At 39.5% G+C, this 25,496-nt stretch overlaps 1 protein-coding gene across 4 annotated transcripts in view; it reads right to left on the reverse strand.

The window, feature by feature from the left end:
* LOC123755329 (protein Aster-B) overlaps positions 1 to 25,496 on the reverse strand; it is a 150,439-nt gene that overhangs the window by 56,254 nt on the left and 68,689 nt on the right. For all 4 annotated transcript variants that reach the window (XM_045737856.2, XM_045737858.2, XM_045737855.2 and 1 more), the window contains exons 6-7: positions 21,813 to 21,989; positions 20,376 to 20,579 (exon numbers count right to left, since the gene is read on the reverse strand). In XM_045737856.2, the coding sequence (XP_045593812.1) occupies positions 20,376 to 20,579; positions 21,813 to 21,989 (381 nt within the window). The remainder of the gene's footprint in view (positions 1 to 20,375; positions 20,580 to 21,812; positions 21,990 to 25,496) is intronic.

A 25,496-nucleotide genomic window follows, 5' to 3' on the forward strand; every position in this document is an offset into this window, starting at 1 on the left:
AGGTAGTTTACGTCCCCCCCCCCTTGTGGTTTGGGGAGTAGTTCACTTACACCCCCTTCCCCCAAGGCATGATCTTGAAACTCCCCCAACCATTGCCGAAACTACACTCCTTTCTTTATTTATCGTGGACTTTTAATTATTATTAAAAGTCCGGATATCAGCAATATACATAATAAAAAACTAGACAAATCACATTACACTTAAAACAAAAAAGTTTGTGCATGTCTGACCACTTTTCCACATAAGTGTCTTGGCATTATCAACAAACCCAAGACCACCACACGCCTACAGCCGTGTGTCAGGTAAGTCCACTACGGGCTCACCATAGCCCGTGCTGCTTGCAACGTTTTGTTCCCAGTAGTTGAATCTTAAACAACAACAACCACCACCACTACACGGTACACAGGCGAGTCTGTACTCTTCCAAACGTTTCTGGCCATTATCACCCCCACACAAGCGTTCCCTTGGCTAGTAACCAGCACTTGATTCGCCTCAACTATGCGCGGACACCAACGGCCACTTTTTTTCCCCAAGCACTTGGCTTGCCGTTTCGAGTTGGCAATCGTGACAACGTAAGAGTATTCACTGGGAGACGGAGGGAGGAGCAGCGCGGGTCCGTGACCGCATGGGTCCACTAGTCTTCACACACTGACACATGGCGGCTGGGTGAAGCTCGCGGTGCACATGTACTCGGCCACTCTCCCTTCACACAAACGCGCGCGCATACACACACTCACACACACGTATATTCACACACTCGCAACCCAACACTCGACCCACACACCAGCCTACCTCTCCCTTGTTTATCCACTCTTCTCGTTGCCCAAACCAGGTGATTTATTCCCTAATTGAATTGTTTAATTCTATTTAATCGTTTTCTGAGAGCGTAGAAACTGTTCAGACTTCCGTCTTTACTGACAACTCGACTTGTACCAGCAGCTGGGTCGACAGATGAAGACCGACACTTCCCGAAGGCTGTCGACTTTCTCCTTCGATTCATTAAGAATGGTTAAGTCCTTTGGCGTCAGTAGAAACGTTACATGGCTGCACAGAACGCTCGACAGCTTCATGAATCTTAAGAAACGGTTGCCGACCGAATCAAAACGGGCTTGCCAAAGAGCATGGGCGTAAAAATGCCTTCCAGTTCCGTGCAGATGGCGTTGCAATAAAGCAAGTAGGTAAGTAATTACCAAAGAAGGCACCAAGCCGGGAAGGTTATGTAGCACCAGCGATAAAACAAACTTGGAGTTGGCTAAGAACGTGTCCCAAATTCGCCTGCTGACGCCAAAGTGGTAAGATGAACGGACACACCTGCTTTAAAGTCGCGCCATCTCTTTACTTGCTCGCCAAACATTCATCCAGATAAATAGACTAACAAATCAATAGCATCCTTCGTGTTATGTATACTGTGTTACCTTCCAACTACTTCCATCATTTTATAATGAAAAAAACCTGTTTAGGCGAGCCTAAAAAGCTATTTAGGCTCGCCTCAATCCCTTCCTTTCTTGTATATTATATATATATATATATATATATATATATATATATATATATATATATATATATATATATATATATATATATATATATATATATATATATATATATATATATATATTCTTGCCTCCAACGTTATGTACAGGGATGTTCATATTAAATAAAGCAAGGCTATACTAATTCGTAATTACCATACATATCTATATTTTTTTGACATTACCAATGCTTATTATTTTATTGAATATGAAACTGAATATTTTTGGCTGAATATTTCCCCCTTTATTAGGTCTTTGTTAACATTCATCTGAGGATAACACAATGGTTAGTAATGATGAAAGAAGGCACCAACTAATCCTGGAACCCAATGGCAAGTTCCATTTTATCCTGGAACAAAGAAAGAGACTTCTGAACGTTCATTACATTTCTAGAGTTGAACACAATTACTTCTCCCAGCAATGATGCTAACCCACGCTTAGATATTTATAGAACGAGAAGAACTCTCTCTTATTGTGCCTCGAGTTATGGGTTGAAATGTGTGTTGGGTAGAGAGCCTGGGAACCTTCACTAAAACAATTATAAAGGTGTTTTCTCTCACTGTTGACTAACACCATCTATACTACACCAGTTCCTGAGTATAAAACATGGGGGAAAGTATTACTAGCAGGATCAGGATTGTGTCGACTCGCTAAGGTGGCATTAAAGGAGAGTATGACCAAATCATTCTGAGTATTTATGGTTATTTATAACAAAAAAACAGTATCTCGAGGTTATCTTGAGATGATTTCGGGGCTTAGCGTCCCCGCGGCCCGGTCCTCGATCAGGCCTCCTTTTTGTTACATATCCCCAGGAAGCAGCCCGTAGTAGCTGTCTAACTCTCAGGTACCTATTTACTGCTAGGTTACAGGGGCACAAGGGTGAAAGCAACTCTGCCCATTTGTTTCCGCCTCCACCGGGGATCGAACCTGGAAACTTAGAACTACGAATCCCAGGCGCTGTCCACTCAGCTGTCAGGGCACCTCAAGTGTACAACGCCTCAATATTACCAGAGTCGGGCACAGTCTTTCGTAACATGGATGATTATCACTGTATACGATTGAAATGCTAAACATTTTGATCAACGCTATATTTTGTCTCTATATTTTGATCTTGAACTATATAGATGGGTTGGTTCCCCGTTATCGGGCAGCCTCTTACGGCAATGGAGATCCTCCTACCCATCCCTCCACGATGCAACCCATCACAATCTACTGACTGACTGATGAAGATTAAGCCACCCAGAGGTGACACGGGTATGAGTAGCCCGCAAGAGAAAATAATCTACTTGCTCTCAGGCACCAATATATTATATATATATATATATATATATATATATATATATATATATATATATATATATATATATATTATATATATATATATATTATATATAGTATATATATATATATTATATATATATATATTATATATATATATTATATATATATATATTATATATATATATATATTATATATATATATATATTATATATATATATATATAGGGGTACCACCACTGGTTTAATTAAAGGGACCCACATCCTCGAAGAAGAAAATAAATAGTGTTCAGAGAAGACCTTGTATATATATATATATATATATATATATATATATATATATATATATATATATATATATATATATATATATATCTATCTATACCATACATATCTATATTTATATTTTTTGACATTACCAATGATTATTTTATTGAATATGAAACCATTTTTGGCTGAATATTTTCCCCTTTATTAGGTCTTTGTTAACATTCATCTAAGGATAACACAATGGTTAGTAATGATGAAAGAATGCACCAACTAATCCTGGAACCCAATGGCAATATATATATTATATATATATATATTATATATATATATAGGGGTACCACCACTGGTTTAATTAAAGGGACCCACATCCTCGAAGAAGAAAATAAATAGTGTTCAGAGAAGACCTTGTATATATATATATATATATATATATATATATATATATATATATATATATATATATATATATATATATATATATCTATCTATACCATACATATCTATATTTATATTTTTTGACATTACCAATGATTATTTTATTGAATATGAAACCATTTTTGGCTGAATATTTTCCCCTTTATTAGGTCTTTGTTAACATTCATCTAAGGATAACACAATGGTTAGTAATGATGAAAGAATGCACCAACTAATCCTGGAACCCAATGGCAATATATATATTATATATATATATATTATATATATATATATTATATATATATATATTATATATATATATAGGGGTACCACCACTGGTTTAATTAAAGGGACCCACATCCTCGAAGAAGAAAATAAATAGTGTTCAGAGAAGACCTTGTATATATATATATATATATATATATATATATATATATATATATATATATATATATATATATATATATATATATATATATATATATCTATCTATACCATACATATCTATATTTATATTTTTTGACATTACCAATGATTATTTTATTGAATATGAAACCATTTTTGGCTGAATATTTTCCCCTTTATTAGGTCTTTGTTAACATTCATCTAAGGATAACACAATGGTTAGTAATGATGAAAGAATGCACCAACTAATCCTGGAACCCAATGGCAATATATATATATATATATATATATATATATATATATATATATATATATATATATATATATATATATATATATATATATATATATATCAGTTGCATATTGTCCTGGGGACCATTCAGGCTTGTTTGCATATATATATATATATATATATATATATATATATATATATATATATATATATATATATATATATATTTATATATATATATATATAAATTCCTTCTGAAGATGCATTTAATATACGAAAGTACTTAAGGAAATTCCTGTTTCATTTTCCTCCGTGGTCTGACATTGTCATATATAAATAAGTGTTCAGTGAGGATCCACAAAGTCTTTTCTGAGTACTTTATTTTCTTCTTCGAGGCTATGGGTCCCTACACTTGCACCAGTGGTGGTATATACACACACCTCATCCCTTTGTGTGTATTTATACCTCAATAAACTTATTTCAATTTCAGTGTGGTGGGCAGCATCAGTGTTTCTGACGCTGGTCTTTCTATTACCTTACTTTTTGTTACCTGCTGAAGTTTCAACATTTACACACAGTGGCAACCCTCATCTCCCAGAGCACACAAACTGATTCACTTATTGTTTTCTGATCAATTTCGTCCCCCCCCCCACCTTTTTGTTATAGATTTGACCAATATTTCAATTTAAAATGTTCACAGAATTTTAAATGAAACTTTCCAAGGTCAGTATTGAGAACAATTGTTGTAGGTATTATGCAATGAGTTGAAAATGTGTAACACTAATTTGTGAGCCAAAAAAGCTGTCAATGAGCAGCCTGTCGTCCTCTGGACTTGGCTAAACGGACAGAAAATGGCGTACTAAAACCATCCCACCTAACCTAACTAGTCTTCTCAACTAATACGACATTATGGTAACCAACGTACCAAATTCATCCTACTGTGGAAAAGCAACAGCTCATAAAAAATGTTTCCTATTCAGCTATTGATTAAGTTAAGTGGGTGGCTTGGGTCCATGTCTGGTTAGGTTAGAACGTCGGATTTTGAACGTTGTGGCATATCGAGAAAACGGTTGTTTAAATCCCCAACGGCCAAAATATGATGTACTGTAAACCATAGCGGCCGGCAAAATTGATTGGCTGTCAAGTTTTTAATTATTAGTCGGCCCTCGGTTTAATTCGGGCAATTTAGAACACCATTTTTCTGACGTTGTGACAAGTGGAGGGGACGGGCTCCACTGACTTCCGACCCCCCCCCCACACTGAGTTTACATATGCTGAACTCTGTAAATATTTGTTGACCAGACCACACACTAGAAGGTGAAGGGACGACGACACAATCGACTTGAGAATGGTCCAGGACTGAAACGTCGTCGTCCCTTCACCTTCTAGTGTGTGGTCTGGTCAACATACTTTAGCCACGTTATTGTGACTCATCGCCTGGATCTGTAAATATTTTCTGAACACTGAAACTTGAATATAGGTCCTGTACCCAAGATGTACTATATACCGCACCAATTATGTAACGTGATGTAATTATAACTTCGTAAAAGCATCTTGACCACGACTAAACCACAGACCAGAAGATGAGGAGACGACGACAACGTTTCGGTCCGTCCTGGACCATTCTCAAGTCAATTGTGGGTTTGGTCTTTATGTCTTCAGTCACGGTATTGTGACTCCCATCCTCTGTTGTTGCGTGATCAATTGCTTGCAACACAATAGTTGCCTAACACATTTCTAACCCTCCCCGTGGACAGAAGAATATGTCTAACCCTCCCCATGGACAGAAGAAAATGTTAACATGCTGGATAGCAGTATATAAATGAATCACCCTGTTTGAGGAGAGAAACCACACAAAACACATGTCTGAAAGGCGTGATAACTTTCGCAACCGTCCGAGTGGTTATGAAGTAAAAATATATATTAACGTATATATTAACACACACAACGGGGTCCAAGAGCTTGAGCTCGATCCAGCATGCACAAATAGTTAAGTACACACACACACACATTGTGTGTGTGTGTGTGTGTGTGTGTGTGTGTGTGTGTGTGTGTGTGTGTGTGTGTGTGTGTGTGTGTGTGTGTGTGTGTACTTAACTATTTGTGCATGCTGGATCGAGCTCAAGCTCTTGGACCCCGTTGTGTGTGTTAATTATTGTTTCACTTAAGGGAAAAGGAACTAAAACTTTTCTGAAGACTTAAGAGAGTTCGTGCCTCCCACTCCCAGACCCCGTAGCACAGTAGCCTAATTCCTCGTCTCACAACTGGAGGACCCGAGTTGAATCTCCCTCCCCCCCCCCACTCCCTAGGTGGGACAGAAACAGCTGGGCACTTTTCCTTTCATCTTACGCCTCTGTTCGTATTTAAGGAGTTAGGCAGCTGTTGTGGGACGCGTGAAGAGTTACAGCCCCGCTCCTGTGCCAGGTAAGTCTACAGCGGGCTCACCATAGCCCGTGCTACTAGGAATTTGTTCAGAGTAGCTGAATCTATAACAACAACAACATGTTGTGGGACGCATCCTGGGGAAGGTTAGTAGTTAGCCTAGCCAGGATAGGTGCCTCGATAAGACGAAGTACAGGCGTCCTGTCTCCGACAACGGACATTGATATCATTTGCAGCTTTACTTTATCCGTTTTCCCAATACATGACTCGCAGTGCTGCCCGTAGACAAAGAAGGTAACATACTACAATAATAAAAACAAGAGCAAGTGCTAAGCTACTGACTAGTATTCCCTTTACAAGCGTACCGTGAAAAGAAATTTAAAAAAATCTCAAGTGGGCTAATAACGCACCTGGAGAGAGCAGGGGCCAGATTCACGAAGCAGTTACGCAAGCACTAAAGAACTTGTTCATCTTTTCTCAACCTTTGGCGGCTTTGTTTACAATTATTAATCAGTTAATGAGCTCCGAAGCACCAGAAGGCTGTTTACAACAATAACAACATTGGGAAGTTTTTCACGCTTGTAAACAGTTTAGTAAATGTAACCAAAGCCGTCAAAGATTGAGAAAAGATGTACACGTTCGTAAGTACTTGTGTAACTGCTTCGTGAATCTGGCCCCAGGCACAACATAGCTATAGTTTGGGATGGCAAACCATGCTTCACAAACTTAACACAAACATTCTGTCATTGGGCGACAGAGCAGGGTGGACAAACTCTGTATTTTTAGACTGAGAAAGGCTTCGACACAATACCTCAGTGGAGGCTATTGGCCAAGTTGAAGAAACGTGCCGCAGTGACAGGGAAAGTGGTCGAGTGTACAGCAGAGTTCCTAAGCAACAGAAGACCAAGACACAGTAAGCCACACAGTAAGACCTCTGTTGGTCCCTGTGGGGCCCAACAGAGGTCAGTCCAAGGCCTATCTTGTTCCTGATGCATGAAAATAATTTCCCCCGAGATAAACTCCTTCCTCGTAATATTAACAAATAAAAAGAAACCATTATTAGGAGGACAAATGGTGTGGAAGATCAAGAATTTCAGGATGACTTGGACAAGGAATTTTTCCAACAAGTGGCTACAAGAGTTTAACCCAAACAAGTACAATGTAAATCAACTGGGTACGTTGAACAGGAAGTCGGGTACAAGATTCCAACTGGACAGGAAACCCTCAAGAGCTCTGATAAACACCTGGGGGTTGAAATTCTCCCCCGACACCAGATATCATCTGCAGCAAAGTTGACCAACAACTTTAAAAAGTTGTAGGAAATACAAGTTGTTCAATATCTTGCATTACACACGTCAGACCAACACGGCAATACGCAGCACCATTGTGGAATCGTCTCAAGAATCGAGAGGTTTAAGTTACGACGAAAGACCTAACGTCGCTGAAATGTTCAAGTCAGCAGAGACATGATTACCACATATACAATTTCCTGAGGAATATAGAGAAGGACACTTTACTAGAAATACCTGTAACATAGCCCGTGTACTCGTACTAGGCTATTACACACTAATGTGTAACCGAAATACCGTGTCCTAGGCTGGCATATATGTAACAAAACACACATGCTTTGCTACATATGCCAAGAAAATATGTCATATATGTCAAGAAAAAACCTACAGTCTACACGCTAGTCTGCTACAACAACATACTAGGTATACAAAACCCAGACGTGGGTCGAGGTAACTAATGGTAAACTATTACCCAAAAAGAGACTCAGACACGAGAGCAGAGAGCAAGAAATGGGTTAAAAAAGCCACCAATCAAACAATTAAGGTTAAGGGTCGGTTGTGGACTCCCCTCTCCTTCCCCCCCCCCCACCACACAACCCACGTGACAGCACACAATAGATCTGAATTGTGAATGAAAGCGAGGCTACACAGAGAGACGCAAGGTCCAAGACATCCTTCTCCACAGCCAACTGAAACCACGTAGGCCTCGTAGCCTGGTGGATAGCGCGCAGGACTCGTAATTCTGTGGCGCGGGTTCGATTCCCGCACGAGGCAGAAACAAATGGGCAAAGTTTCTTTCACCCTGAATGCCCCTGTTACCTAGCAGTAAATAGGTACCTGGGTGTTAGTCAGCTGTCACGGGCTGCTTCCTGGGGGTGGAGGCCTGGTCGAGGACCGGGCCGCGGGGACACTAAAAAGCCCCGAAATCATCTCAAGATAACCGTATCCCTCAAGATCAAGATAACCACTTTACAGCCATTACGTAAATTGAAACATTTCATTGTCTTGCATTCAACACAATTATTATTATTATTATTATATAAACACGACTTAATTTCATATTGCGAAGGCCGTTATTTTTATATGCAATCGAATTTTATATTTTGTAATGGTTGTAATAATTTTTTTTATTTTTTATTTTTTTTGGGGGAGAAGGAGAGTTCTGCTACACGTGTATTATAATAAATATTGGATTTATTCTTAATTTGACTTTAAAACAAATTCTGATTTTATCAGTAACTTAAAACTTAAACAAAATTCTTAAAACATGAAAAAAAAGTAAAAATATTGCCAAATTCGATAATTTTTAGTTCAAATCACAATGCGAGATTTCAGCTTCATTTGACCATTACATTTAATATAGACGTTAGGATTCAGAAAAGTGAGGAAAATACCTGGAGTGGGGGGTGTGGGGGGGGGGGGGTCGAGTCGTGTACTCCCCAAGCCCGGTCTGGGGCCAGCCAACATTATCCACCACATTAGTCAAGAAGATCCACACGGCAGAGCTTCGTGCTCTATGTAATCCTTTTTGCGCTACCGCTCACAGGACGGGTATGGGGTGCACAATAAACTATCCGCCGAATAGTCAAATCAGCAGCATCTCCATTATTCAAAAGAATCGGGATGCAGGGTATACATACATACATACATACACATACACACACACACACACACGCACATACATACATACATACATACATACATACATACATACATAGTTTCAAATGTGAGTATGATAGATCCCAAGGTAGGCTCGTGAACCTGTACACCAGCTGATTAACGGTTGAGAGGCGGGACCAAAGAGACGAAGCTCAACCCCCGCAAGCACAATTAGGCGAGTGTGCACGTCCACAAACACAACTAAAATAACTTAATAAAGACCGAGTATTATAATAATGTATAGCAAACACTTCAATCCAAATACAGTGACAAGACACTACTACTTTGTGTTCACGTGCCTCTATAACCCTTTCCACCACAGCCCGCGGGATGGGAATGAGGAACATAATAAATTAAGAAAAAAAAACCGTCTTGAAGCAGACCAATGAACCCACAACAAACCATCGAGCCAAATATTAGAACTGGACTTAACTGGTTAAATAAAGAGAGTTCAGTAAACTACTGCTACACGAACTTGACGTTCGTTCAAGTACGAACGTCGACCAAGGCCTCAAGTCCAATAAGAGTGATAATCTCAGCCTCCAGCACGAACCCCTGTCAGTGTTTTCATAGTTTGTATACAAGTTGAGTCCCGCAAGTCTCATCAATATGGTTCAAGGATGAGCGCTTGTTTATACTACCACTAAATGTGGTAACTCTCTTTAGGGGTTCATGAATGGCTAGCTTTGTGTACTCCCGAGACGCGCCACACCATCCACGTCCTTGCTGATAACCTCAGTAACCCATTTGTTGCACATTCCGCTCCATCTTGGTGCAACCATTCCAACCCTGTACTGGGACTTGGGGTCGTTCGTAGTGCAACCATTCTGAGGTCGTGTCAATAAAAACAACGCTATTTCCAATTAGTTTCCTCCCCCACGACCAGCAACACTCAAGAGAAATGAGATTAAAGCGGGTTTTCTTCCTATTGGGGGGTGTTGTACATGCTGCTATGGCGGTGTGTCCACTCACAAGATCAGTGGCGCTGCCCAATAAACTCGCCCCTCGGGGCAAAATTTAAAATTTAAAGCACACAGAATGAACACGCGCCAAAATGCCAACCAATCAAATCCAAAAACGCTAACTGAAATATAAACAACGGGTCCCGTTTTCCCTTGCCTGTCTGGTATGGCCGCCAGCCTGCCTGTCTGTCTGCTTCTCACACTCATAGGGTGAACAAGTGACCCATCCCGAGCAGGTGTGTGGCCTCGTGCCTCATACAAGTGACTTGCACAGTCTGATCGCATGCAGCGAAGCCTTGCCTGTTGTCGGAGCAGCTTGACTGTTGCCGGAGCTCAGATTATTGGTTTGGGAGAGAGGGAGGGACAGATGGAGGAATGAAGGAGGAAGAGAGGGAGGGAAGGACAGATGCGGGAATGAAGGAGGGAGGGGAGGGAGGGAGGGAAGGAAGTAAGGGAAGAAGGAAGGGAGGGGAGAGAGGGAGGGCAAGATCTAGACAGAGATGGAGGAAGAACTCGTACAAGACGCGTTTCTTTTGAGTGCATAAAAGTCAAACGGGCTGATGTAATATAACCCGTCTTCTCATCTACTTCATTGTAATCTGTCTATGACGAAATCCACCAAGCCGTTAAAAACAAGATATATCAGAACAAACGAAAACACCATAATATTGACGTTTTCTATGCATTGGCCTCGATAGATTAGAAGGCTTGCTTCGGCTCGAACCGTTTTTGGTTAAGCAAACAGCTGTGATAGTGTAAACAAGTGTAGGATAGGAAGTGTATACAAGTACATACTACTTGTAAACACAAGCGCATTTACCTTAAGGTAGCAACAAGCAGCCTCAGAACGAGGCAAATTCTATACAACTTGCTCACTGCATATATAATAATCATAAGAATAATAATGATATACAAGAAGGGACAATAGACGTGTCAGATCACATAAGACTGGTATTTTAACATTCTTGCAAAGCCACTAACGAGTTAAACTATGTAACTGCATCATCATCAATCCTGTTCTCGCATAACTACATCAATTTTGGAAGTCTGTTCCTCAGTCAAGCAGCCTTCCCACTGACACTCACAAGATGGGCATGGGGGGGTTATGTAAACAATGAACTTGGCAAAGGTTTGAGAGCACGAGGCAGTAGACTTGTGGGGTGGTGAAAGTTTTGAGGACATTCAGTACAGACGCCCTCGTCTCCCACCAGCTGCCTCCACACCCCTTTCCCCCCGCGCTGTCTACATTCCTCCGGGATCCACTTCTGGCCCGTGTACCAGCACCTCAGATCTGATGCACCTGAGACCAGTGCGCGTGTACCTGGGGATCAGTGCGCGTGTACCTGGGGATCAGTGCGCGTGTACCTGGGGATCAGTGCGCGTGTACCTGGGGACCAGTGCGCGTGTACCTGGGGACCAGTGCGCGTGTACCGGGGACCAGTGCGCGTGTACCGGGGACCAGTGTGCGTGTACCTGGGGACCAGTGCGCGTGTACCTGGGGACCAGTGCGCGTGTACCTGGGGACCAGTGCGCGTGTACCTGGGGACCAGTGCGCGTGTACCTGGGGACCAGTGCGCGTGTACCTGGGGACCAGTGCGCGTGTACCTGGGGACCAGTGCGCGTGTACCTGGGGACCAGTGCGCGTGTACCTGGGGACCAGTGCGCGTGTACCTGGGGACCAGTGCGCGTGTACCTGGGGACCAGTGCGCGTGTACCTGGGGACCAGTGCGCGTGTACCTGGGGACCAGTGCGCGTGTACCTGGGGACCAGTGCGCGTGTACCTGGGGACCAGTGCGCGTGTACCTGGGGACCAGTGCGCGTGTACCTGGGGACCAGTGCGCGTGTACCCGAGGATCAGTGCGCGTGTACCTGAGGATCAGTGCGCGTGTACCTGAGGACCAGTGCGCGTGTACCTGAGGATCAGTGCGCGTGTACCAGGGGACCAGTGCGCGTGTACCTGAGGATCAGTGCGCGTGTACCAGGGGACCAGTGCGCGTGTACCTGGGGACCAGTGCGCGTGTACCTGGGGACCAGTGCGGGTGTACCAGGGGACCAGTGCGTGTGTACCTGGGGACCAGTGCGTGTGTACCTGGGGACCAGTGCGTGTGTACCTGGGGATCAGTGCGCGTGTACCTGGGGATCAGTGCTCTTGCACCGGGCAGACTGTGAGTGTGTACCTGGCCCATTGCTCGGGCACCTGCCAGGCCGTGCACGTGTACCTAGCGGGCGGTGCTCTTGCACCCGGGTGCACCGGGTTTTATATATGTACTGATACATATACAAGACAACTTTCTATACTAGTGCTTTCAGGCCTTTGAGTGTAATTCCAATAACAGACCATAAGGTTTCAAGAAATACAAAGAAATCACATTAACGTCATATATCAATGAGAAAATCAATTGGAACCATGAGCAGGATTCGAACCTGCACCCTAGGTACTCCCAAGCACACGCCTTAAACCACTGAACCAACATCTGCTATAAGGAGTACTCAGGGTGAGGGTTCGAATTCTGCTCATGGCTCCAACTGATTTTCTCAAAGAAATGTAGTTTAACACCAGCAATGGGTTTTGTTCCAAGAAGGTTTCCCTAGATCCTTATGCCAGGCATATTTAAATACAATATGAATAAATTTATATACCCAAGTATTTTAAAATATGGACAAAGGGTAAGAGGAATAGGTGTGTATGGATACTGGTAGTGTGGTTTAGTGTATTTATTAGTGGTAGTGAAGGTTAACGATGTACATAATGAGCTGGAAACTGATCCCAATATTATCGATCCCTTAATATATTGCCAATGCTGTAACTTGATAATACTGGTATAAATCAAGTTACAGCACTAATTTATATTAACAATAATTACATAATGTTTACGATATAAAAACCCGTAAGAATGGTAAGAGCATACAAAATATATTTTAAAATTATATTGAAATGATATTCTAACAAGAGGCTCTGTTTGTTGTTCACGACTGCAACAAATCACACACAAGTTGCTGGGTCCTGCAAGGTTCACAATCCTGCCCTTGAACTTTCCTCATGTACCCCATGACCACTGGCTCGAGCCACCCCAACAAAATGATGCATTTCTTGTTTGTAAGACAAGTACAAAACTCTCTTTTATACTGATGGTTACAGTAGTAAATGACTTCAGTCTTCCTCTGTAGGCTAAGAGCATAGATCATGTTAAGCCTTACCTTACTACTTTTCCCCTATACCACAGCTTGCCAATCAGTTTACAATGCTATCTCTAGTCCCATATTCTGGCATGTCTCAAGATGCAAATGTTTATTATTCTTGAAAATACAAGTCATAATCCCCCCCCCCCCACATATACTCCACCTCCCATCCACCCCAGCTTACTCTCCTCCTCTCTCCATCCCTCTATTCACTCTCCACCTCTTTCACAAGATTAAAAACTCTTGTAGCATCCTCCCCCCCTCCCCTTGTACCTGTCTTGTCCCCCATCTTCCTCTCCTCTCACTTTCTCTAAGGAGTGTAATGAATACATATGTTTATAACCAGATGAAGCTGGCTTCTCTCACCCTGACGATGGCCGTGGTGAGGAGTTGGTTGTGGTGACGAGTTGTGAAGGATACGAACAGCAAGTAGAGACTATAATGGGCATGGAGAATGCAGTAAGCACCGAGGAATAATGGGTATAGGGTTTTATAATGGGTGACGTAAGACATACAGGGGAGGAATTAAGTACAATGTGGTGTACGGGGAAAGGGGAGTAGTGGTAGAGGCAGGAAACAAAGCCAGGTGGCAGCAGTTCAATTAGAACAAGTTAATGTTTGACATATCTGCACAATATCCCACAATTTACGAGGAACACTGTGCAAAATTTATTAGAATGGTGGTGGTGTTACTTCTTAATGATGCCGTTCAGTGTGTAAGATATGGAAAAGTACTACCCATTTACTCATAGAAAAATAATGGTGAAGATACTGTACTATCTCCCATATTCTGTTAACCGATACCTCTCCACCCAATGAAAGTGGAAATGGGGCACAATAATAGTAATTATCTATTATTTTACAGAATATCAAATGATTTAAAAAAATCCACAAAGTGATTTACAAACATGAAAACACATACAGTGGTTTTCATGTCACTGCAGGCTGAGAGGAAAGAAAAAAATTGGAAAACACAATTCTTTAATAAAATATTGAAGTGTTTATGATCAAACAGAATATTTGTAATGTATATTTTCCACATTGTAAATAGTTACTGGTTCTGAACTTAAAAGTGATAATTAGAAAGATTCACATGTTGATATGATGAAAAACACAGGTGGTGGTGTTTATGGGACCAAAGAGCCGAAACTCAACCTACCCATATTTACTGGACGGTAGAGTGACAGTCTCACTTCATGCAGGTCGGTGTTCAATCCCTAAGTGGTTAGACACCATTCCTTCCCTCCCATCCCATCCCAAATCCTTATTCTCATCCCTTCCATGTGCTATATAGTCGTAATGGCTTGGTGCTGTCCCCTGATAATTCCCTCCCTCAACCTCCACAAGCACAACTAGGTGAATACAGGAACTTAGTCCAGGAAGCAAATTCAAACATGGATGGTAAGCAGTGTTGGCCTTGTAGAATACTCAAGCATCCAACTTCTCACCTTGGAAGAAGGCCAACACAATGCACACTAAAGACTAAACACTCGGCATTATAAGGGCTCATCTAACAGTCTCTATACACAAAACACTAAGGAAAAGTAGGTATGAAACTTTTTCCCCACATGTACCTGTGGGAGGCAAAGGATATCCCTTCATAATATGTCTACAGTATCAATTTTAAATTATAAGCTATAGTGAAGAGTATTGATGAAAACAACATGTCACGTTAGAACAATCCCCAAACTCATTAAAATACTGTACAGTATTTCAGTAAAGCCAATAAGGAGTAATTCACTTAGAGGAGGGAGTTAAAATATGTATAGCTACAATGCAGTGCAATTGTTGAACTTGCTGTATCCAAATTAAAGATTTACATTACCATGAAACAAGTCTTTATACATGCATGAATGCGCATGAACGTGAAATTACAGTATATGCCATAAAACTCCAGCACCATAACTTTAAAATTGTGAGGGGAATAGGCAGTATACATACATGGGATTCACCAAGAAAAATAAACCATACTGCTAGTGATCTTGGGTAGTGTTTGCTCGATGTACAGTGGCAGGGAAATTCTTCACTGGGGAGTATTTGTTTATGAAGCTTGCTTATACGTATCTAGATGTATATTACAAAAATGTCTTAAATGCTATACAGAAGATGCAATACATATTAATAAGCTGTTAACAGTTGCCAATTCTGTATTTTAAAACAGCATTAAATATATAAATTAATCTATGTAGACTTGGACTGATATGAGAAGATATTGAAATCATACTGGGATGTTGAGTCAGCTGTCTTGAGAAACTGGCAATCTTGATCAGATAATATGGGCACTTGGGAAATAGAATGGCCTACTTCTTCCAGCAAGCAACTCCTTTCTGGACAAGTTGCACTTGGTTAGATTATGCGAAGGTTAAATGAGGTTAATTTTGGTTAGAGAAAAGGGTTAAGAATGGGGCAACTCAACATATATTTCCACCCAGCAATATCACTTCCAAACCTAACTAAACCTACCCTAACCATTTTTATCCATAAAAAATGTAAATAGATGTAAATAACACACACTAAGTTTTAACAACCTACTGCTGTAGATTTTGTAAATTTTTCACAATACTTAGGCACTAATTTGCTTACCTATGAGAACATTAGGGGCCCAGTTCCCAAATCCATTACATTACAGTAGTATATGGTTCTGTATCCTTTCAACTACCATCCAAAGGATCAACAGGGGATGTATAATGGAGGGGAGGGAATTATCAGGGGAAAACACCAAGCCATTACAACTATATAGCCCTTGGAAGGGGTCAGGATAAGGATTTGGGATGGGATGGGGAAGAGGAATGATGCCCAACCACTTGGGGGATGGTCGGGGGATTGAACGCTGACCTGCAATAAGCGACACCGTTGCTCTACTGTCTAATAATGGAACTAAGTAACATGTGGAAGGAATCAAGTGACACCACTTCCAAATGCCCAGTTTTCTCCGAATAGGTAGTTCACCTTCCCGGTCATAAGCAGACAATTCATGCCATGTTTCAAGCCAAGTCTGAATACAAATAAATTTATATACTGTACAAAAACAAAACTGTTTGTGCAGGTTTATCAAAATAATAAAATGCACCCCAAAAGAAAATGAGTAGCTTAGGCTCTTTCTACCCTCTATTACAAGTCACTCGAGGGGCTCACAAATCTATAATACACATTATTTTATACTACAATCATTTACATTAATTATCACACAATACATAATTTAAAATTAAAAGAATTGTTGGTACCCGGTATTACATTCTTGTTGCAAAATGTTTGAATCTCAATGATTGTTGCTATCGTACCATTACCCCACCTCCATACAATCTGACAAGGTACACTACAAACGTCTTTATATTTAGAGTGATCAAGCAATTTACACCCTGGTACAAAGTGATCTAGCATATGAGATGTGACATACTACATTCATTTGCATGCCTTATCTTTTTCACAGAAATCAGCAATGTACTGCCAGTTATATTTATATGCTAATCCCCAAGTACACAGAATCCTTCCATGTAGACTTTTACCTACAATACGTGAAGGATGCATTCATGCTTATTAGTGCATAATGGTTTAGTGTGTTACTGCTGTCCACCATTGTAGATCTCATGACTTTTTCTATAAACTCTTTGATCAACTTAACCCTTGTCTTAATTTGTTTCAATGTTATTATTACATATTACATCGACACAAGTTTTTCTGTGGCCCTCTTCGCTATGTCATCAAAAGCCTCATTTAAGAACAGATTATTCCTACATGTGAAGGGATCTACATAAATCTTACTTTACAACCACTTTTCTTAGTTGCTTCATGTTCTCTCTACACAAATCCACAATATGCTCACATCCTAGTCTTCTACTATTTAATGACTCCAATGCACCTCTACTATCAATAAATAAATAAAAAAATTTTTTTACCGCTCTTAACTACTTCCTTTAAGCCCAGTAATACAGCTTGAAGCTCAGCATATTGAAGAGACCGTCAGCTAAGGGCTGTCCAATAACTGTATAAATGGTGCCGATATCGGTGTATTCCCTGATCAAGACCATATCCTGCCTTCCCATCCTAAGCTAAAGAGCCATCACAATAAAAATGTAATGCTTAATTGAGGTATTTTTCTAACTACACAATCATAATTTGCCTTCAACTGTCCTTGGCTCGAATGGATTTTCTCTTTCGAAGGGGGAACAATCTCCACCCCTGAGTTACATTCCTTCCATGGTAGTGATGTTAACCGTTTCTTAGGTAATGAAATAAATTTTTGTAAGACATATTTTGAAACATTAGAAAATAAAGTTCTCACATTCTCTCTTGTTATACTTCAAAATACATTGTTCAAAATGAACAAATGGCTTAACTAATTACCTCCCCCCCCCTTGCAATAAACTTGATAATGGTCCAGGATGGGCCCTGAAACAATGAGGAGGAGACAATAAGGAAACGTCATTGTCTCTTCACCTTCTGGCGTGTGGTTTGGTCATCACATCTTCAGTCACACAGCCACATTGTTGTGACTCATTGTCTGCATACCTTCCCTACCTCTCGGTCTAATCACCGTAACGACATTTATCTCTAACTCTATCCCCAATTTCAGTAAATTGATTCAAAGATCAATTCCACCTTCATTATCACAATCATAGCATATCTTGGGCATCCTAAAATGTTTTGTATAGCTTCATTTTATATCTTCTCCAACTTGTTTAGTCTATCTTTACCAAAACATGAAATGACAAATGCAGCAAAATCATTAAGAGATCTCACAGTACAGTATGTATGTGTATAATACATAGCACAGAGACTCCCACTACATTTCCACAACATGCCAAAGTTGTCAAAGGCTGTTATCTCTTCCGACATTGACCCAACAGACAGTTCAACTCGGTTTCCAAACTTTTATGGGTATACAATGTTCAATATAATGTACAGTACAGTATAGTATATGCCTAAATATTTATATATTTTAACTCTATATATTTTTCCTGTTTATTTCTAATATAATAAGCTTCCAGTGTCTACATTCAAACTTAAGTTTTGTCTTCATTAACCACTAGTTCCATATGGTGACAGATCTCCAAATAGGTCCAACACCGTTTGAATATTTAAGATATCAGAGCTGTTGGCATCTGGTTGATACCTGGTTGATGGGGTTCTGGGAGTTGTTCTACTCCCCAAGCCCGGCCCGAGGCCAGGCTTGACTTGTGAACAACATCCAACCTGCATCTTTTGTCACGTGGCAGTATGAGGTTTTACGCTGGTTCTTTCACCTCTGTCTCTATCACAACTTTTCTGTTTCCATTCCAGTAGTCTTGGCTGTTTGTAGATCGACATCTTATGTCTAATACTGTTGCCTCTTATCATTTGACTGATAGACTGTTGACTCCCAATACTGTTGCCTCGTATCACAAGTTTGTGGTATTATCTACTGGGTTTTTTTACACATCATGGGTTGATATTCAGGCTCAGGGATTTTGGGGGTCTAACAAGGTCCTGGCAGCTTGTTACTTGGTCAATGTTACTGCTGCTATGAACATCAGTAACCAACATTTTGTTGATCCTACTTTCAACCAAGAGACCAAAGAGAAACTGATCCTCATTATTAATAACCATTTGATACCCTAAGGGCCTCATAACTGTAAATTGTTTGTGCACAACATACCAACAGAATTTTCATATTGTAGAGCAGCTAAGTTATATTTTAATGTTTCTTCCATTTAATCATTTCACTTTTGTTACAAAAATTGTTAGTGCTTGGGAGGTACAGAATATAAAATGTCTGATGATGATTTAGCATAAAGCTAACCCTCTTTAGGGTGAGGAGTTCACTAAAAGACAAAATTCATCAGGGACATTAAAATACAGTCTGCTAAGTGTCATGTAAATTTTACTCTCTATTTAACATCTATCATGTGAATGGAATTACCATTCATTATCTGGTCTGACACCTTTTACTTGCTTTATTTTTGGTAGGAAAACATGATTTTAGGGGTTTTTTCTCTGAAAGAAAACCTTTGTGGAGCAAATTCATGCAAGGCAACGTGAAGTTTCCTGTTAAAATTAGGGTCACATTCCAAACTCAAATGGACCAATGTTTTCCCAGTTCTTTCAACAAAACACCTAACTGAGTATTATTGCTAAATAATCCTGCAACATTTCTGCTACAAATATAATACATTTTAAAGTACAGAGTACATTGTGCATGAGAGGTACCATGATGCCAGAAAATAATACAAAAGTATGCAAAACACAAGTGAAGTATTTGTATGACATGCACCAAAACATCTCTGTTGTGCGAGTCTCAAACATCAGCTTACATATAGATGTACCCACTCTCACACAGTTCATGTCTTGGCTTAAAAATAAAATCACACAGGGTCTGAGTTTGTGTTAGTCAAAACACATACAACTCTACTTTTAACTTTTGACTAATCCTACAAGAAAAACTTATCAAACTCGGAACAAGTCAATGTTAAAAGTACGATAAGGGGTGTTTACCCCTTCGCTTTGAATACTAAAATAAAAATTATAACACTACAGTATCCCTAATTTAAAAAGGTGATTGTCCAAGAAATCATTCGACGCAAAGCATGCATACCAGTATCTTGCTGCTGCTGCTGTCTTTCTTGTATTACACCTAGTATGTTCCCAATATTACAAAGATTGTGTTCCAGAGTAAAAAAAAAAAAGCAAAGAAAAAAAAAAAAAAAAGCAAGTACTGTGTACAAAGTATCCCAGGATAGCATCCATACATCACCAAAACTGTACATCAAGAGTAAAAGTAAACTTCTGTACTTACCTCAAGTGAATCCACACTATACAGCTTGAGGTTTCTGTTAAAGATGGAGGATTCGCAGGTACGATCACTATGCGCATGACTTGTGTTAGTCTTGGCATCGTCTTCGGTGGAGGGAGCTACATAGTCATCATCATCACTCGTCAGACCTAGCTCATCTCCATAGCTGGAATGAACCCACTGCCATAGTTCTGTTGCACTCATTTGCTGGAGGAAGAGATTAAAAGCCCTGATCAAATACAAGCCAATGTAAACTGATAGTGTGAGGATTTAATGAAAATGTTAAACCTTTTATTAAAGACAATACTATGCCAAGACATTTCTTTAACTGAATACTGTACAGTATATGAATAATTAAGCAATTATTAAAAATTCATGAGTGCAGTCATTTTCAGTGTATTAGACCATTATTCTAAATACAAAAACAATTCACACTATACAAATTTAATAAAATCTGCCAAGTGCTTCTGCTTGAACATTTTCTATATATGAATCCCCGCTTCCACCCTCCCCCCCACCTCAATTCCATCACTGTCCCCTACTGTAATGAACTCTGTCATATTTTCTAACACATTCACATAATGCAACCTGTCCTCATGTTTAAGTGGACCTATTCGATTTCTTAGAGCAAGTACAGTATATACAGTATACTGTACAACTTACCATGCCACCAGTATGTCATTATCTAATACTGTATACAAATTTTGATATGGATTATCCAACCTCGTCCCAGGATGGGACAACTACAGGAGAATCCTTGAGATTACGACACTTAAAAACCTGACACTATCTCGGCTATATCCTATCAGGACGGCTCACTTCTTAATCTTTGTCTTCGCTGTTAGAGGGGTCCGAGTGTCAAAATGTAATCAAATAGTGATTGGAACCATTTAAGAATACATTCACCTGGGCAGTATGGGTCTTGAACTGTGGACCCCACGTATGTGGGGCAGAAGCTCTATCGACCGAGCTAATGAGTTGTCTTAAAAAAGGAAACTTTCCAGAAACAGCCTCCTGCTGCCAAATTTATATGACATGGCCGTAGGTCAGTAATTTCTTTGACCTTTAGTGGTAGTCAGGGAAAGTAGAAAATTCCAATTTGGCAGCAGGATGATGCTTCTGGAAACTTTCCTTTTTTAAGCCTACTCATAGCCCAGTCGATAGAGCGTCGGCCTCACATGTGTAGGGTCTACAGTTTGAGACCCATACTGCCCAGGTGAATGGACTCTTAAATAGTTCCAATCACTATCTCAGATTACCTTCTGAATTTGAATCACCAAATACAATATTCTTTACATTAGTTTTGTGAGCTATATTTTATTTTGCTCACCATTACAAGGATCTTCAATTAGCCAAGCCATTTTAGGGTTAAGAAGCCGCCAAGTGGAAAAGCCAAGAAATATAAATACATTACTGTAGAGAAAAAACACATTTACATACCTGGTCCATTAGAGCATTTTGCCAAATCCTAAAGAGCATCAGATAAGTCTTGTCCCTTGAGGCAAACGAGGTAAAGAAATGCTTCTCTCCTTCCGTCCTTATCTCGACTGCGTTTGGAATTACTAAAGCGGTCTTCTCTTTTGTCATGGCAACTATATCCTTGCTTTTGATAGAGACCTGTTTGAAGAAAGATTACATTTATTAAACACTTTTTTTCACATAAATATATTGTACTGAATGCACAAAGCTGGCATTAGTAAATATACACTGTCAAATCTCAATAAAATGTAACTGAAATGAGATTTCTTGTGGTTAATCCAGACATTTTGCTTATTAAAATTTCTTGCTATTTTGCCAATTTGAATTTTTTGTATTACTGTACTTAATTACACGATCAATTTTAAATGTTAATTTTGATACCAAAATTATGTTCAAAGTAAATTTAATATACAGTATTTTAACTATACAGTACTGTATTGTTTGAATACTTCTTTGTTTATCTCTAGCACAATTTAACACAGTAAATAGTTCTGAATATTCAAGACTTAGATTTATACAAAATGAGATTCCCAGTTAATAAAGCGATCAAACTAAAGCTATACAAATCAAAATCCAGAAGAGACAAGAAAAGCAAAAAGGTCATCAGTGAAATCAAGAAGGAGCCAAGATACTATAACTCCTATGTAGAATATAGAACAAAAACAATATCAACTACTGGATTTGGTTCTTGAGAAAGGGAGACATCAAATGAATTCTTCCTTTTCCTTCATGTAAACTTTCACGGTGGACACAGAAACAAGTGAAATACTGAGGATACAATATGACTTTTCAGTGAAACCCTATATACACCGATGATTAACAATACTGTACAAAAAAATTCTTCACATATGTAGTACCAACGACGAATCATATCAGATGTCATCTTAGCCCCAATGGATTTTAAAAACAGCATTCCCATGCACTCTGCACCAGATCCAGATTCCTAAAATTCTATACAGTATATTCATTAATCATTGAAAAAAAAAAAAAATCTAACACAGGCCCTGCTAATCATTTGGAGCCTAAGCCTAAATCCAGGCATTATTCCCAACACACTTTAAACACTAGAAGGGAGATAGAGTAAAGCAGATGCAAACAAATTATAGACTGATAGCACTGACATCACACATCAAAAAAATATTAAAATACCGAGAAGTAAAATCCTAACACATGTGGAATTGCAACATCTACATAACCCTGGACAGCATGGGTTTAGAGCAGGACGCATGAAACCTTCATGTTAACTGCACCTCTTATGAAGGAGAAGAGGGAGGAGCGAGACCCTCCTGCCTCACACAATTGCTAGACCACTAGCAATTGTGTGGTGCCCATATCTTAAGAAGCATATCAACAAACTGGAAAAGGTGCAAAGACATGGTACTAAGTGGCTCCCAGAACTGAAGGGCAAGAGCTACGAGGAGAGGTTAGAGGCATTAAATATGCCAAAACTAGAAGACAAGAAAAAGAGGTGATATGATCACTACATACAAAATTGTAACCAAAATTGATAAAATCGATAGGGAAGATTTCCTGAGACCTGGAACTTTAAAAACAAGAGGTCATAGATATAAACTAGCTAACACAGATGCCGAAGAAATATAAGAAAATTCACTTTCGCAAACAGAATGGTAGACGGTTGGAACAAGTTAGGTGAGAAGGTGGTGGAGGCCAAGACCGTCAGTAGTTTCAAAGCTTTATATGACAGAGTGCTGGGAAGACGGGACACCACGAGCGTAGCTCTCATCCTGTAACTACACTTAGGTAATTACACTTAGGTAATTACTACAGTATGACATGGCCTTAGATGCTATGGAAGATAAGCAAAACGCTGATGTAATACACAGTACTGTACACAGCTTTCATGAAAGCTGTTGACAAGTACGATCGTGGCGTTATGGCACACAAAAAAAGGCAGAAAAGAAATTATTGGCAAAGTAGGAAGACAGATCTTTAATTTGCTAAGAAAAAGAAACCAGAGTAATTCTGTAGCCAACGAAGTAAAATCTTGATCACCCACTGTAAAAATCTCAAGTTCCCAGGGTACTATGCTTCAGTATTTGTTCTCATTATCATACTGGATACAGAAAAGGACACAAACTATAGTGCGATATAATCCTTTCCAGATAACACTAGGATCTTTATTACAGTAGTAGACAATGTAGAGGACTCGACAAGCCTCCAAATGAATGTAAATCACATCTTTCAATAGGCCACAGAAAACTACAAGACATTTAATTAAAACAAGTTCCAGCTCCTTCACTATGGTAAAATCATATCAAAATGGAAACCACATATAGAGTGCAGCTTAATTAATCACACTATAGAAAGAATATGAAATATCAAAGATTTGGAAATACTGTAATCAAGTCAGCTCTTATTTTTAAAGAAACAGTAGCGATCACAACTGCAAGAATAAGGACAGACCGAATAACAAGAAACTTTCAAACAAGAGATGACAAAGGTGGTACGTTTTAAGCCTAGTGTTATGTAGGGTGGAATATAATTGCACACAATCAGCCCCATTCAAAGCTGCAGAACACGCAGAAATCTTTTACCGACTAATCCATTCAATATAACATCAAACTTATTGGAATGGCTTAAAATTTCTCAATCTATATTTGCCTGAAACACTGTGTGCGAGTGGCTGTCCAAGAATGTAAGAACTCTTGTATGTATAAATAAATAAAAATATATATACTGTATCTACATTCTTTAGAGCACAGGTGAGAGATGCAAAATAATTTATATTTGAAAAATATTAAGAGGGACTGGTTCCAAATCTCCACACTGAAATAACTTCTTATGGGACTAGAAGGCATGGCTGGAAGTGCAAAATAACCCGGGGTTGCAATGTTGCACAGATATAATAGGTATGCAAAAAGACAATTCAATCAAGGGCCCCAAGACTTTTCAACAGCTTCTCTCTATGCATAAGGGGCATAGCCAGCCAATCTCTCATGGTGTTCAAAAAAGAACTTGATAAATACCTCCAAAAAAATACAAGCTCATCCTGGTTGTGATTCATGTCACACTGTGAGTACAGTACCTGCATCAAACAGCCTGATTGATCAGACCAACAACCAGGAGGCTTGGTAACAGACTGGGCCTCAGGGACATCACCTCCCAAAACCAATCACCAGGAAATCACCATATTTTATTTACAGTATGTCTATCTAAAAAGGCCTTTGGATATCTGCAACTACATCTGCACAGTATAATATGGTTTAGTTTTTCTTCAGTTAACGCAGACTTTCGGATAATTCAGCAAATGTAGTCCTGTTAGTTGTGGATGTTTGTGGTACCCGAGCCAATAAACCACAGCATTACCAAGGACCAGCCTTGAATGAACAGTGTGTTGCAAGATTTCTGGAAGTTGCTAATAGTATTGTACAGTACCATGTTTATTCAGTAACAGTTTACGCCAACTGATGCTGCAACAAAGTGCCAATATTTAAGTGTACTGTCACACCAACATTCTGAATTCTTATCCTAATTCTATTAAGTGTTCTTTATGAAAACCCCCTTGATTAACTCTAATAATCTCCCTTGATTAACTCTGCAATAATCTCCAAATCATATTTTTTATCACAATTTTTTCTATTCTTTTGCTTTCAGTAGTAAGAGTTGCATTTAAAAACTTCATGG

Source organism: Procambarus clarkii, chromosome 20 (assembly GCF_040958095.1).
Source record: "Procambarus clarkii isolate CNS0578487 chromosome 20, FALCON_Pclarkii_2.0, whole genome shotgun sequence".
Classification (NCBI taxonomy): domain Eukaryota; kingdom Metazoa; phylum Arthropoda; class Malacostraca; order Decapoda; family Cambaridae; genus Procambarus; species Procambarus clarkii.